General features: G+C 41.1%; 1 protein-coding gene across 4 annotated transcripts in view; it reads right to left on the reverse strand.

Annotated features, from left to right (window-relative positions):
• ATG2B (autophagy related 2B) overlaps positions 1 to 16,238 on the reverse strand; it is a 79,887-nt gene that overhangs the window by 12,959 nt on the left and 50,690 nt on the right. For 2 of the 4 annotated variants that reach the window (XM_032405879.1, XM_032405877.1), the window contains exons 25-34: positions 16,058 to 16,150; positions 15,449 to 15,519; positions 14,990 to 15,066; positions 14,342 to 14,512; positions 12,647 to 12,788; positions 10,491 to 10,693; positions 9,187 to 9,413; positions 7,388 to 7,496; positions 6,260 to 6,454; positions 5,113 to 5,214 (exon numbers count right to left, since the gene is read on the reverse strand). In XM_032405879.1, the coding sequence (XP_032261770.1) occupies positions 5,113 to 5,214; positions 6,260 to 6,454; positions 7,388 to 7,496; positions 9,187 to 9,413; positions 10,491 to 10,693; positions 12,647 to 12,788; positions 14,342 to 14,512; positions 14,990 to 15,066; positions 15,449 to 15,519; positions 16,058 to 16,150 (1,390 nt within the window). The remainder of the gene's footprint in view (positions 1 to 5,112; positions 5,215 to 6,259; positions 6,455 to 7,387; positions 7,497 to 9,186; positions 9,414 to 10,490; positions 10,694 to 12,646; positions 12,789 to 14,341; positions 14,513 to 14,989; positions 15,067 to 15,448; positions 15,520 to 16,057; positions 16,151 to 16,238) is intronic. The other 2 variants (XM_032405880.1, XM_032405878.1) reach the window with 2 other exon arrangements.

Raw genomic sequence — 16,238 nt, forward strand, 5'->3', positions numbered from 1 at the left:
GGGGGCCATCTATTACTAAAACTACAAAGTATCTCAAAGTCCCATATTTTACTCATTACTCATATACCACTATAATTTTTTGAGTTCTTACTCTGTGTGAGGCACTGTTCCTATTCCCCATCTCTCTCTCTCACACACACTTCCTTGTTAATTCTCACAACTCTGAGAAAATTATAGACGTGAAAATTAAGACACAGAGAAGTTAAAGATTACACAGCTATTTCTAAATCCAAGTACAGTTTGGTTTCTCAGGAAGGTGGCGTCCTTGTTCTTGGATGCCAGTGCTCAGTGCAAACTGTAGGGGGCGCAATACCGCCACGAGGAAGAGCACCCTGCCAGCCTGCGCACTCACAAGCCTTGCAAGTTCCTACTACCTGCTTTCTGCCTGTACCACTCTGTTCTATTGCCTTAACACATTTTCTCCATTGGACAGGATATTCAAAAGTAAAATCCATAAAACTACCCAGTGTGGTCTCTTCTGAAATGATGTAATAACAAAAATGCGCAGGCCTGTCTAACGCTGTCCGAGCAAGCCACATTCGCCCGCTATTAGCAGCTTCATTTTACCCACCTCACTCACACCGACAGACCCCTTCTGGAAAGTATGAAAATTAAATGCTTGAGCCTATTCTTTCTTATTCTGCCCTTCCATTTAAAAAAATTCTCAGTTAATATAAAGCATTAATACTGTACCAAAATGCAATGTGGTGGGGAATTACAGGGTCAGGATATTTGGTAGCATACTCTAAGTCTGGTAATTCCAAAGGATCTGATCAACCTACTGATCACGTTTATCAGAAGTATAAATGATGAAAGTCAGAAAGATATTTTTCTAGGTAACATGGCATATGGGAGACTGAGGGATGGGACTGAAGACCAAGCAGGCAGTTTCAACAGTGCTGAAAATATTTTGGTTCTGCAGTAAGACAGTGGGTTCATGAATTGTTCATTACATTATGCTTTATTTACATTTATATATGTGTATATTTTGTTATTCACATTACATACATTATACATTACTACACAGATCCGTGTGTATATATACACACACATTGGATAATATATGTATATCAAATATTAGATGTTTACAAAGTTAACAGTACCTAAAAATGTTATTCTTTGACCACTAAGTGGTGATATTTTAACGTAATAAATACTTTGACTCTATGACTTCAAAAAAACAAGAGAAAATTTCCAGGTATAAATATGCTTAAAAAAAAGAGAGAGAGAGAGAGAGAGAAGACCACAGAGCCGGTGGCATTTATCCATTTTCAATACAAATCACAAAACAACAGAAGAGGGGATACTAATGGTCTGCATTTCAATATGCTCTCAGAAGTTCTGATATTGGTATTTATGCTAAACTCTTTACAACTCAATAAAACAACCTCATTTTAAAATTAGCAAAACACAGACACTTCACAAAAGGGTATACAGATGCCAGATAAGCATGTGAAAAGATGCTTAGCATCATTAGCCACCAAGAAATCCAAATTAAAACCACAATGAACACCAAATAAAATCGTTAAAATTAAAAAGACAGCATCAGGTTTGGTCAGTGTGTGAAGGAGCAGCTCTCGTGTTCCTGGGGGTCGTACAAGGGTGTAACCGCCGGGGGAAACTGGCAGCTTCTTACAGTGGTCAAATACACATCTGCCTCACGGCCTGGAAATTGTTTGTAATACCCAAGACAAATGAAAACAAAGATCCATAAGAAGACTTGTACACAAACTTCGTAACAGCTTTGTTCCTAAGAGCCAAAACCAAGAAAAACAACCCAAATGTAAATCATGTAAATGGATACACAAAGTGTGGTACAGCCATACAAGGACTCCAATCCTCAGCAATGAACAGGAACAGACGGAAGAGAAATGAATAGACACGCCTCAGCATAGATGAAGCTCACTGCACAGGAAGCCAAATACACTTCCATTTACATGAAGCTGTGGGAGGGAAAAAGCTAACCTATGGTGATAGAAAGGAGACCAACAGTTACTTTGGGGTGGTGGAGACTGATCACAGAGGGGCACGGGGGACTCTGAAGGGAACAGAAAACGCTATTTCAACTGGTGTAGTAGTTACTCAAGTGTATCTGTCAAGCTCAAACTGTACACCTAAAATCCTGGCACTTTATTATATGCAAATTATACCTACATACAATCAACTTCTTAAAACTTGAAAAAATGTGGTTTATTATTTTACAAACTTAGGCTATAGTTCTTTCTAGCTTTAAGAAGATACTAACAGTATCTTCTATCATAGAAGTGTTAAAATAGTTAATTATAATGTCATACTCAGGCAATCAAGTAATGATGCTAAAAAACCACAAATGTGCAAACTAGTACTGCTCCGTATTCACCATCTCGAACCTCAGCCAAGCACATACTTACCTTACCAGAATGGCCTCACATCTCCTCTCACAACCTGAATTAGGCCCTCAATGCCTTTACACAAATCTTAATGCAACTAACTCAACCACATTCCTTAAGACCCACCTTGAGTGTCACCTCCTCCAAAAGCCTTTCCTGATTACCCCTCACTCTTCTGAATTCCCCACCTGGCTTCAGAGCCCCTTCTGCTGGGGCATATCCCGCTATGCCTATCTTTACCACTGGGACTCACCACAGGGTGTTAAAGTCATCTGTTTTAGGTCAGTCTCCACCCCCATACAGAGATCTCTGAGGATGGGGATGTTCACTTATCTTTGTATCCCCAGCATCCTAGTACAGGACCTGGGATGAGACTGGCATTCAGCAAATCATCTGGGATTAACAAGCATGTTTTCCCCGCCCAGAGTTCCAGGCAGTGCAACACTGAAATGGACACCAGACTAGGAAAGTCAGGAAATCTGGCCTCTTCAAAGTTCAGATCTCAAACTGTCTAGTTACATGAACTTCATCATCTATTTACCCTTCCCCAGAAGAAAATCGTTCCTTCTGCCTAGTGTCCTGCCTCCACTACACGCATGCTGAGCTTTGGAAGCAATGACCCTGGACTTCAACAGCAATGCAGCTTTTTTGAAAACAGTGTGTTGCTTTCATACTTACTATCTATGATCCAGTTAAGAGAAATAAAGTCAGAGACATGCTTGATAAGAAAAGTATTACTCAAAGCATTATCATTCTTCAACTAATTAGTTTTCTAAAGAAAAAAATGGAGAACGTAAGTATCAGGTTTTCTCTTCAGAGGACCATTTGCTCTCTCAAACTAAGGCACGTCGATCTCAGAAGGTGCCAGCCAGAGGACGTCTGCACAGTGAACCTGTCAGCACACACCTGCAGTGTGGCTGTGTTCTCCTCAGGTTCGTATCTTGGGAAACGATTTCCCGCTCCTCCTCAGGTCAGCCAAAACAGTGATTTCCCTGTTTTCTCAAAGATCAGTATCTCCCCATTTCAAAATCACAATGCTTTATAGTTCTAAGAAATTAAGCTCACTACTGAAGAAAAAAGTCTATTAAAGAAAACTGGGCAGGGCGCCTGGGTGGCTCAGTTAAGCGTCTGCCTTCAGCTCAGGTCATGATCCCGGGGTCCTGGGACTGAGTCCTGCGTTGCTCCGTGCTCAGCAGGGAGTCTGCTTCTCCCTCTGCCTCTGCCCCTCCCCCCCACTCCTCTCTCTCTCTCTCTCTCTCTCCCCCTTTCTCTCAAAAAAATAAATTCTAAAAATTTAAAAAAAAAAAAAAAAAAAGGAAAAAGAAAACTGGGCTTGCTACATCTGGCAAAGTCATGCCAATAAAGATGTATCTTGCTCAAATTCTTGCTCACACTGATTTCCACAGATCGAATTTCCCATAAATACTTGATCGTACTCCTATTCAGTCACAAGGCAATGTATGGACAAATCAAATTAAAATACGGGTATCCAAAGAAATTCTTCTCATAAGGAGAGAACATAAATCTAAAGTACGCACTGGCAAGTCTGTCCCAGCTCAGAAGCTACAAATATTAACGTGAAGCTGTGCTGAACTTCTGTGCTTCACAATACATTTTTTCTGAGAAATGTCTATATTTTTGCAAGATAATTATTTAATACCTTATTCCTAAAATGTCTGTTACTTATTCAAATAACAAGTCAACGTTATTCAATCTGTGCCACGTAAGCAAACCAACAGCGCTATCCCACACAGACTCTCCTTCTCACACCAATATAAGGTGTAACAGGACAGTTCTGCCGTTTCAAAAGCAGGCTATTTTAAGAACTCCACTTATCTTCCTCAGTTGTGACGTGCTTCAGTTAATAAGAACAACAGTTAACACTTCTGATCTTTTAACATTGTATGCCAGGCACCAAGCTAAATATTTAACATACGCTAGTCTCATTTGATCATTTTTTAAAAAAACGATTCTACATCTATTTCTCTTACTTTGATTTTATCAGTGAAGAAAGTGAGGCTTGGAGAAATAACTTCCCCAAAGGCACACAACTAGGGAAAGAGAACTGAGGCGCTAACCCCAGCCTGACTCCCGAGCCTGTGCCCCCCTCATGGCTACACTGCACGACTACAAAGCATCACGTGTTCACACACCCTGAATCTAGTTTGCCCAAGAGGCGCCAACTATGTTTTAAACAGCTGAGTCAAAGCAAAACCCAGAACAATTTCATGGAAATGCTTGCTAGAATACAGCAAAGTAGATTTCTTTAGGTCTTTCCACAAATCTGTTGTTTGTGACCTGTTCGGGTATCCAATTTACCAATTTGTCATCTTGCCCAGGGCAGAAGGAATTCTCTTCCAGGTGCTGTGGTTAAGAGACAAGCCCTCTGATCTTTCAACCACAAATGTCAGGGAGTCATTTCCTCCCCTCTGAAGACACCTGTGTACCTGCCCGAGCGTGTGTCCGTGAGCAGGGGAGAACGGGAAGCAGGGACTGAGTGCTAGGTCACGCAGACAATGAGGAGCCTGGAGCACAACATCTAATAATGTTTACTCACCAACAGTTCGGATCCCAAATGCCTGATGAATTTGTCCTATTCTTTACCAGCAGAATTCTGCTTCAATTATGCAACTTTCGTAACAGTTAAGTAACAATAAACATTTTAATTCACCTAAATTAAATCTCTCCTTCTGAGTCTGGGACATAGAAGCATAACTCTTCACACGATGCCTGCAGTACAAACCTGGTCAATATTGAGGCGAAGTGGCATTAGGGACACTCGCAAGCAGCACTCCTGCGGTGACCTGCCGGACTCGGGGCGCACGTGTAATACTTTCACTGTCAACTAGGAGAGAAGAAAAACATTTTTTCCCCAATGATATTACACCCTTGTTTTCATTTAAAAAGAAAAAACACAAGAAACAAAATAAAAAAATCCCATTTCTATTCCTTGTAAGAGAACTAAAAGTGGAACTGTTTCCCCTTTTTGTTTAAAGGCCTGAATCACACTTGTCTGGGGCACACACTCCCTGAAGAGTCTCAGGAGAGAAATGGGTTCTCTTTAGTGGGAAAGACGTAAACGACAGTGTGGTACATGCACTTCAGGATCCGCTGGGCCCCTGGAGGGAATCCGGAGAGCCACACTCCAAAGACAGCTTCTAGGACGTTTTCTTCTAGCAATCCTGAGCAAATCATTCCTATTCCACTAAAACTCACAAAGTGTTAGAAATCTGGAACACTTCCAGCAATACTAAATATTTTGTGTAGATCACCATAGACTTCCCGTTTTCCTCGGGTATCAATATACTGGCAGTTAAAATTAATGGACCCTAAAAGTGACATGTAAAATAATTTTTAGGGGTGCCTGGGTGGCTCAGTCATTAGGCGTCCGCCTTTGGCTCGGGTCATGATCCCAGGGTCCTGGGATCGAGCCTGCTTCTCCCTCTCCCACTCCCCCTGCTTGTGTTCCTTCTCTCCCCCTCTCGCTGTCTCTCTGTCAAATAAAAAAAATTAAAAATAAATAAATCTTAAAAAATAATTTTTAAATAATAAAACTTTAAGGGGCACATGGGTGGCTCAGTCAAGCATCTGCCTTTGGCTCAGGTCATGATCCCAGGCTCCTGGGACAGAGTCCCACATGGGGCTCCCTGCTCAGCAGGGAGTCTGCTTCTCCCTCTGCCCCTCCCCCCAGCTCGTGCTCACTGTCTGAAATAAAACCTTTAAAAATTAGTAACAATAAAACTTTAAGCAGCGTATTTAAAAGGGATTTTCATATTACTATAAAAAAAAACCTTCAATTTTCCCCAATCTCAATCTTCTGCAGTTAGATACAACAAACACACTTTTCCAAAACAAATACACAACAGAACATATGAGGTCTTAAATCTTACCATGTTGGAATGAGCTTTTCGAGGCATTTCTTTACTGCAATACAGGTACAAAAACTTATTCATTTGTGATGTTGCCAGACGATCTCGAATTTCAAGATCCTGCACGACAAACACCTGCCGGGAGACTGGGTGCTCTAAGAGGCCAGAGTCACACTCCGGCTTGCAAGGCGGGTAGACCTCGTGCTGAAACTTCACCTTCACAGACAAGAAGGAACACACAACCATTTTTACTTTTTATTTAGATTTCTTCTTTAAAATGCAAAATATCACCCATCACTTGTTGTTTCAGAGAACAACAGTCCTTCATTTGTTCACTTTATTGATCTACATGTGCCTCACCACACAAGCATAGCTCAACGACTATCTCTTACTTGATCTTGGCAAAATCCCTATCCTTTTCAAGCAAAACCCTCTGTAAGAATAATACACAAAGTTATCATCTTGCATACCTATGAAACTGCCTGAAAAACAATCAGGGGAGGCAACGTTGAAGTTCCAAGGCGGGGGGGGGGGGGGGCAAGGATACAATGAAATCATGGGATCTCCATCACTACGGTACTTCCATGTTAAGTACCCTAATATAAGACACTTGGCACAATCCCAGACAAGCTGAAAGAACTGAATGCATATGATGTCATTGGCGACCTGGACACACTGGTCTCCAGACATTCATGAAGGACCTGACACAGGTCCTATCCAACGGCAGCCCTCCCAGATAGATGCTCCAGGGCAGTGGTTCCCCAAGTGTGGTCCTGGGAAAGGGAGTATCAGAATCACCTGGGAACTCATTAAAAATGCAAATTCATGGGCCCCACCTCATACTGATTCAGAAACTCTGGGGCCCAGCAACTTGTGTTTTAACAAGCCCTCGAGGGGATTCTGATGCTTGCTCAACTCTGAGAGACACTCCTCTAGGGACAGCCTGGGAAAACAAAAACAAAACAAAACCCCTCAAACTTCTCGGAACATTTGAGAAAGAAAAAGTTAGAAGTTTTACAAGACCCCTGCATTTTTCCAATCCAAAGGGCTGGCACTTATGGCTCAAGACCACAAGGCTGGGGAGTAACCAAAGAACCCCCATTAATGCTCCTACTTCAGTGGCTTTTTCCTTTCAAAATGCCATCTTACCTTGCTTAACTGTATTTCCATTAAAAAGTCATGGTTTCTTCCTTTTCCCCCACATACCATGTTACGTCCATGCCTTGTGGGAGTGTGAGAAGGTGAACTGTGGGGACTGCTATAAATAGAAGAAAAAAAAAATTTTTGTTAAAGGAAATATTCAAAGAAAGGCAATGAATGACCTCAGGAAAAATAGAAAGAGAAAAAGAGAAAATAATATTACAGAACTACCAACACTCTGCCACAAACTGCATTTCTCTATATCAAAGCCACATCTTTATGCTTCGGAGACACTGAGAACATGAATTTTATTACTGCCATTGCGGCAATCAACTGCCTGCTAAATACTTAGAACTAAAGAAAAACCTAACTATGGTGTCGGTGTTCATATAACAGGACACGGAAAAATGAGACCTCCTGAGAAGTTCCTTATTACTTCAGAAACTCCTTACAGAGTACAAGTCCTAAAAATCCCAATCGATATAGAAAAGGAAGTTTTTTAAAATCACTTTTTTTTTTAGATTTTATTTATTAATTTCTGAGAGAGAGACAGAGCACAAACAGTGGGGGAGCGGCAGGCAGAGGGAGAAGCAGACTCCCCGCTGAGCAGGGAGCCCGATGCGGGAGCTCGATCCCAGGACCCTGGGATCATGACCTGAGCTGAAGGCAGATGCTTAACCCACTGAGCCACCCAGGCGACCCTAAAAATCACTTTTAAATAGAAAGTCTCTACACTGTTGTGCCAAAGATTACCATTCCTTGAAACCTTTTCTGATCCTCCCACCCTAATGAGAATGTTCCCTCCCACTGCACCTAGGACTAGGCTGGCTAGTCCTCTTCTAGCTCCACCAAACAACACACTCATTTAACAAGTACTTCAGGAGCATCAACCCCTTGCCCAGCACTCTGCTGGATGCCAGAGATTCAGGGCCATGCCTGGTCCCTGCCCCCTGAGGCACATGCTTCACTTCATTGCCCTCATCTGCTTACATAATGGTCCTTTTGAATGGAGGGAAGGGTGTGGGTCTTATTTTTTTAAGATTTTATTTATTTATTTGAGAGCGAAAGAGCCCATGAGAGAGCCCATGAGAGAGCGCAGGAGAGAGCGCAGGAGAGAGCGCAGGAGAGAGCGCAGGAGAGAGCGCAGGAGCGGGGAGGAGGAGGGCAGAGGGAGAGTCAGAAGCAGGCTCTTCACTGAGCAGGGAGCCCGATGCAGGGGCTGGATCCCAGGACCCTGGGATCATGACCTGAGCCGAAGGCAGACAGTTAACCCACTGAGCCACCCAGGCGCCCCTGGGTCTTATTCATTTTAGTGAATGTGCCTCTAACACAGGCTCTGGCACTACCTGGTAGGTACCCAAAATATTTTGGTGAATGGAAATCACTTAAGTCACCATATTTCAGTAAATATATAAACAATGCAACTAAGTTTACAAATGAAAAACATTAAAAGAGTAACATTTAAATTACATAGTTTTCAGTACTACTTTATTAATAATTCTTAAAATGACAAATTCTAGGGGCGCCTGGGTGGCTCAGATGGTTGAGCGTCTGCCTTCGGCTCAGGTCATGATCCCAGGGTCCCAGGATCGAGTCCCGCATCGGGCTCCCTGCTCAGCGGGGAGTCTGCTTCTCCCTCTGTCCCTCACCCTGGCTCATGCTCTCTCTCTCTCTCACGTGTGCTCTCTCTCAAAAAAATAAAATCTTTTTTTAAGAAATGACAAATTCTGTCTTTTTCTAAGAAAAGAAAATAATGGCTTGTAAAAAAAAAAAAAAAAAAAAAAAAACTTATGTAGAAATCAACTTACATGTAACTTTTAGCTGGAGAAGTAGGAGGGACTGTTCCAAAATCCTTTCCTCCATAAAGATGCCAAACGAGAGAGACTTCTTTAACAACATAGCGGACGACAGGGATGGGAAAGTGCAATGGGGCTTTGCTTGTGTCCGTCTTCTTAGCGGGTTGACTAAAGTAATTCTCTCTTATTACAATCGCATCATCGACCATCACTTTTACAACTGGCTCTTCCTCCTTCTCCTAAAATAAACAGGGAACACACACGGTCTTATCTCAGTAGAAACCACTGATTATGTTGCGTATCTCAAGATTTCTTGACTCTGCATTCTTTCTAATAGCAATATCAATATATGAAATGGGCAAGTACTGATATTAATCATCACACTGGATACTCTGCATTATTCAGCATCAAGTGGACTTTTTGTTCTATGTAAATCACTCCACAAGGAGTCTTTCATAGTCTTCAATCTAGCTTTTACCATTTGAAAATAAAAAGGCACAGATTTAGTGGGTGTGTGCTGATGTGGGTGTGTATCTGGTGTGTGTGTGTGTTTATAGTTCTTTAATTCAAAGTCAATACTACATTCCAAATTTAACATACTTCAACATACTGACCAAATTACCATGATCCTAATAATGAAGTTATCCTGAGTTTGACTGGTTTTTTTTTTTAATTTCCCAGGATGCAGTAAAACAAATACATTCATCAAGTTACTACTGAGCAGTTTAATATGTATATACGCTAAATGGTGATTCATGAAGTTCAACTCCAGCACCAATGCTTAACCCTTCTAGTGAACTGTGCATTCCTTACATCCAGACCATACTTTTTAAATGGAAGCATGATTCTCACATGGCAATTACACTTATCAACCATCCATCAGCCTTCACACAAACCATGTCTTACCTTTCCCAATTCTTGGACTAGCAACTCTGGATAGCACTCCTTTCACCATTTCCTTGCCCTGAAGAGCTAACTATGTACAACATCTGTAGTTTAATAATCTATGTAGAAAATTTTGCCCTGAAACTAATAATACACTATATGTTAACTAACTTGAATTTAAATAAAATCTAAAAAAAATCATTTTTTAAATTTTGCAAATATTGAGCATTCTTCTGAGTTTTAGAGCAATGTGTCACAGAAATAATAAAGTATAGTAAACATTTGCAAAGCCTCAATAATAAATTACAAAATGAAGTCACTGTGAACTGCCAAGAGTTATAAAAAATCTGAAGACTGTTCCTCAGGTACCCTTTGGTCAATTCAACCTGTAACACTACCTTAAGGCCTCAATTATATTATCCATTTATTACCTGAATGTTTGCTCTTGGTGCAAAAAGAATGCAAAAGTCGTCATTCTCGGTGGGCGCACCTGCCATTGCATCACTAATCAAGTGGTGTGTGAATGAGGGGTAAGGAGGGCCAGGCTCCTGGGACGTGTTCCCACTCTCATCTGGAAACAGGAAGAGGTCTGAACAACATGGCTCCTGAGTTTGAGATTTTTCATCCAAAACACCTAGGTAAAAAAGAATACAACACTCAATTTTGGCACATTTTGAACAGTAATGCTTAGTAAACATTTTAACCACATGTCAGATACACACTATGTTGAAATGTTTTCACCTGCAATATCTCATTTATTTCTTACAATAACCCTCCGATTACTAATAAAAAGACTGATAATAAGTTTGAAGTTCTCTAGGAGAACAGTAAATGATGGTGTCATAAAGTCATAGCGAGTCTCCTCTTAAGTTATTCCGCATTAGAGAAGCTCAGAAATATGGCAGCAGGCGTTAGTGTTGACTGGAGTTTTGTTTAAGCCAGAACTGCATTCTGACAACTCTGTCCTGTGGGAGGAGATCTGGAAACTTCCGGAGCAATACTGCAAGGGGAGGAACAACTGGCGACATCTGGCAGTGCCTCCCCTAAAACTACAGGAAATCTCTGCTTATAGAGGGAGGGGGGAACAGAGGCCAAGCAGCTCTCGGGCCAGGGAGTGGTGCCCTACAATCAACAGACTACTTTGTGGGGCACTGGATACCCAACGGGCCACCTGTTCTCAGGTAGCTGCCAACGTGGTTCACAGAAGACTGCATGCATGACAAAATCTGTATTGTGAACATACACCTTTATGCATTTTTAATACGTAGTAGATCCACTAATTCTTTCTCCATTCCGCCAGTCATTCCAACCACTGTGATAAGGACTGAGAACGTGAAGATGAATAATATGATATTTTAGCCTCAAGAGGCTCACAGACCAGATTTTAAATTCTTTTATGGCAGCACCTTGGACTTACTCATCCTTTATAAATGCCTGGTGCACCTGAATATTGAAGCTGCTCAGTAAATATTCACGAAACGTTCTTTCCCACCTAAGTAGGTTAGCTGCTAATATTACAGATAATGTAATATGCAGGAAGCTAAAAGTTCCTATTTCTTTCCTGAGTTCTAATTTATGCTAAATTAGAATAAAAGCAACAATTTAACCCTAAACTTTGATAATACCATGAAATAATTTTTTAAAAATTAAGATTTCAGAACATATAGAAATGACTATGTTTATTCAACTAGAAAAAAATATTTTTTAGATAGATGCTTCAAAGTATTTAGATGCTTCCAGCTGGCTTTCAAGGCTCTCCCACTGGCTGGTTCCTCCCTGCTTATCCAACTTTGGCCAATTCTTTCCAATGAGAAGGGAGCTTCTGTTCCAGTGAGAGCCTGAGCTGCATGATAATTAAGGCTTCTGCATGCTTCTGTGCCTCTGTCAACATTCACGACCTCGCCAAGACTGACTTCTCTCTCCCCTCCACATACCTGAACTCCAGCCACTCTTTAAAATTAAGCCAACTTGGGCGCCTGGGTGGCTCAGTCGTTAAGCATCTGCCTTAGGCTCAGGTCACGATCCCGGGGTCCTGGGACTAAGTCCTACATCGGGCTCCCTGCTTCGCAGGAAGCCTGCATCTCCCTCTCCCATCCCCCTGCTTGTGTTCCTGCTCTTGCTATCTCTGTCTCTGTCAAATAAATAAATAAAATCTTTAAAAATTAAATTAAATTAAGCCAACTCCTCTCACTTTCACTGAAATCTAATGAGACAATTCCAATCCCTTCCAACTGGCAGTTGAGGATGTGACACACTCTGAAGCACTTTCTCATGTCATTTCTCAAACATTCTAAGTAAGAACATCAGTCTGGCTTAGTGCCAATCTGTGTTATGAAACTCTAAGCTAACAGAACAGATAAGCTTTGTCTTTCATTTAATCTGTAACCCCCACAACACCCTGGCCAGTGGTTATTTATCTACTAGACGCTCAATCAACACAAGCAGATTGACTAATAAATATCCACCAAACCTCAGACTTGTCTTTTCTTTAATAAGTTACTTACTGCAGAATTTATAAGCGTACAAATAACATAAGCCTCAAGTGAGGCCCCAGTGCTCCTGGGGAGGAAGGCCCGGCCCGTCCTACCGTTAGCCTGGGCTTGCGCGGATGCGGCGGCCTGCTGCAGGTCAAGCTCCTCCATAGCGTCACTCATCAGATCGCGTAACATCTGCTGGTCTGCTTCAGGAAGTACTGGACCCTGTGAGGAGGAGCGACCGCTGGAATCTACCTACAGCCAAAACACCTAATTAAAAATAACTGAAAATGCTCTAAGAAGCAAACTACTCAGCATGATGTTGTCCTAGAAACACAAGGCATTTTACAAAGACACCAGAAACAGGAACACAGCCATCGTCCCACCTTCTGCCCTGCAGCTGTAGCCTTCTAGGTTGTTAGCATCATCATCACCCCAACAACTCCTGGCCAACAGAAACAAATGCGCCATCACCTCAAAGCCAGCACCGTGAGCCGGGACGGTGGCGAGCGCGCACACTAGAGGACAGAGGAGCTAAGAACACTGCAGTGAGGCCTGGGGAGGAGTAGTCTCCTTCTGCAGAGCGGGAGCTGCTCAAATCTGGCAGCTGCACCAACTCTCACCCCATGGACACAAAGCCGCTGGCGGTCAGAGTCTCGTGTCCTGGAATGGACGGACACCGAAGGATAGAAGGGGGCACACAGAGCAGGGGAAATCAACTAAGTGGGGACTCACAGGGTTCAACTCCAGCGCTGATGCTTAACCATTTTGGTTAGTGAACTGTGGGTTCATTAAATCCAGACCATGCTTTTTAAATGGGAGTATGACTCTAAAATGGAAAGATCCAATTTGAAAGGGATCATTTAAAATAACTTTTAATAAACTGGAGAATGTTTATACAAAGAAAACAAACAGTGGAGAGGGAGGGTCATGAATTGCCTTCTTGTCAGTGAGAAGAGAGCAAAAGCAAGGAGTCAAAACCCAAAGCATAACACGAATGAAGTGTAAGAGCATCTGAACAAGACAAGGACCTTCACTAGGGGCTCCATTATCTAAGAGACTGAGAATCCTGTTCACAGAGCAGGCCACGATAAAGAATGAAAAAGCACTAAAAAGTTAAAATGCTAAACAAACCGGACATTGTTCAATCTGTACATAAGAGAGGACAGAGAGGTGACAGTTGGGGGCATAAGAAAGCACCGACCCAGAAATCAAAGTATCTGGTTTTGTTGCTAATTCTACTAATTTGGGCAAATAGCCTAATTCTCTGGGTTTTAACTTATTCATCTGTAAAACGGAGATGATAATCTTTAACCTACCACACTGAATTCAAAGAAATCACAAACGAGAAAATATACTGAAAACCCAACAGAATCATATGTAACAAATAAAAGATAACCTAAGTCTTCTGGTAATAACACTAACACTTGTACCTCTCCTCTCCTAAGCATTTTTACATTTTTACATACGACTGGCACAGAACAAGCTCTTGCAATGCTAAATGTTTTCTTTCTTCCTGGAGGGGAGATGAAAATAACTCAAGTCTGGAAGAAAGTATTCTGTGGGCTGAGAAGATTAATGTTCTGAAACAAAGAACACCAAACAGCAGAATGGTTTTCCAAAAAGGCCTACGGAATCACCTTTCCAGACGCATCACTCTGAAGGTAAAGAACAGACAGGTGATTTTTCGAAGTTTCTTTTCTACCTCATGACTGTCATGAAGACCTCGCTGACGCACACACACCACGCCCGTGGCTGCGAGGCGTCCGGGGTGAGTTAGTTCTAATAAAAGATGTTGCTCGCTATACCTTCATCTTTCTGTGAGGGGCTCCAGGCTTCGTCTCCACCTTGTTTGCTGCGTGTAAGTCCCCATAGCTCGCAATGTACTGAATGAGATTCATTAAAGCAGCACAAGAGTCCGAGCACGTTCTGATATGGACAGTGTCACTGGAACAGTGTAGCTCGAAGCGCGGCTCAGTCTGGATGGACGCAAGGGAAAAGAAAGGAACAGGTTTTTCAAATAAGAGCTAAAAATTTCTTGTTTTGCATAGGCTTACATTAAATAAAACAGAACAGAATTTTACTTGCCACAAGAAATACATATTTATAACTATATCCTAATTTTAAAAGATTTTATCTACTTTTGACCAAAATAATTTTATAATAAATTCAATTATTCTTTAGTCTCTCTTATTAAAAACAGGGGTCAAGGGCGCCTGGGTGGCTCAGTCACTGGGCGTCTGCCTTCGGCTCGGGTCATGATCCCAGGGTCCTGGGACCGAGCCCCATGTCGGGCTCCCTGCTCGGCAGGAAGCCTGCTTCTCCCTCTCCCACTCCCCCTGCTTGTGTTCCTCTCTTGCCATCTCTCTCTCTCTCTGTCAAATAAATAAATAAAATCTTTAAAAAAAAAAAAAATAGGAGTTAAGTAAAAATTTCCATTTATTTTAGTAACTTACTTGCTCTCCATCAGAATCAGATTTCACTGCAGTTATGGTTAATTCCAAAAGCCCCATATCCATCACACGAACATAATCTAAAAGTTTTTAAATTAACAAAATATCTGAGTAAAGCTTTCAAAAAATACGCATCCAACCAACACGTAATAAAACTAGCATCTCTTTAAAATTCATGGCAGTTAGTGGTACAAATATTTAGAATGGAATGGAAATATAGGTTCATCCTATAAAAGTCCTACAATTCCCTTTTTTTACTTAGGACAAAATTAATCTTATATTAAATAGAGTACATATAATTTGATGCACTTAACTGATGTTCTAAGGACATTACAACCTCAAACTGGTATTTAATAAGATCCTTAGTTCAATAGCATTATTCCAGAGTTCAAACACTCTAAAATATTCATACAAAAACTAAAGAACATTCACCTATCTCAGATTTTGTTTTTCAACTCTTACCTCTATTCAAATTTATAGTAACAGTATTACACTTGTCAGACAAATGCAAGGCAGCTTCATCCAAGATTATTCTGAGGAAACAATATAAAATCAACATCGAAAAATTAACTTTGAATACATGACACGTGATCATGACATACATATCATTCTTCTGATATACAAGTTATCAAAGTCATATATAGTTTCTTATAAGTGGCATCTAACATTTCCTTAAAACTCACTGTTTCTGAGTGCTAGAAATATTTAAATGGTGTAAAGAATGAGACTGAATCATCAGCTCAAATTAATTTTAAATTTTCAGCATTTTTCAATAGATCTAAATTATCTAAATTATGAAAATAAAGTGTTATCAGGCAGTATAGGAAGTTTAGATTTCTGTTTTTAGAAGTAAACTATCAATCTCAAGAATTCATTTCCTCCCTAAAAATAAAAAAGTGATAAATTGAAGAGATGGGACGAATCTTCGAAAATGAAAAATTGAAAACCTGGATAAAGGGACATGACTACGAGTAAAAGAATGCTGATTTTTAACAAAAGGTTGGGACTTCAAAGACTTCAGCTGAACAACAGTTAGCTGCATTTAGCAGACAGTTAAGTTTACCCAGGCACCTGAGAGTAGATGAGGATTTGTCCAAGGCCACACTACTGGAAACGCTGAAGGTTTCCACAGTGAGAAGAGATCGAATCGGCAAATAAAGAGGCCTAATACCAAAAAGAAACAAACAATATCAGTCTGCTAAAACAACAGAAACTCCCTTAAAAGAGCATTTTGAACCTTAACTCTACAATT

The sequence above is a fragment of the Phoca vitulina genome, unplaced genomic scaffold, assembly GCF_004348235.1.
Source record: "Phoca vitulina isolate PV1807 unplaced genomic scaffold, GSC_HSeal_1.0 scaffold7, whole genome shotgun sequence".
In the NCBI taxonomy this organism is placed as follows: domain Eukaryota; kingdom Metazoa; phylum Chordata; class Mammalia; order Carnivora; family Phocidae; genus Phoca; species Phoca vitulina.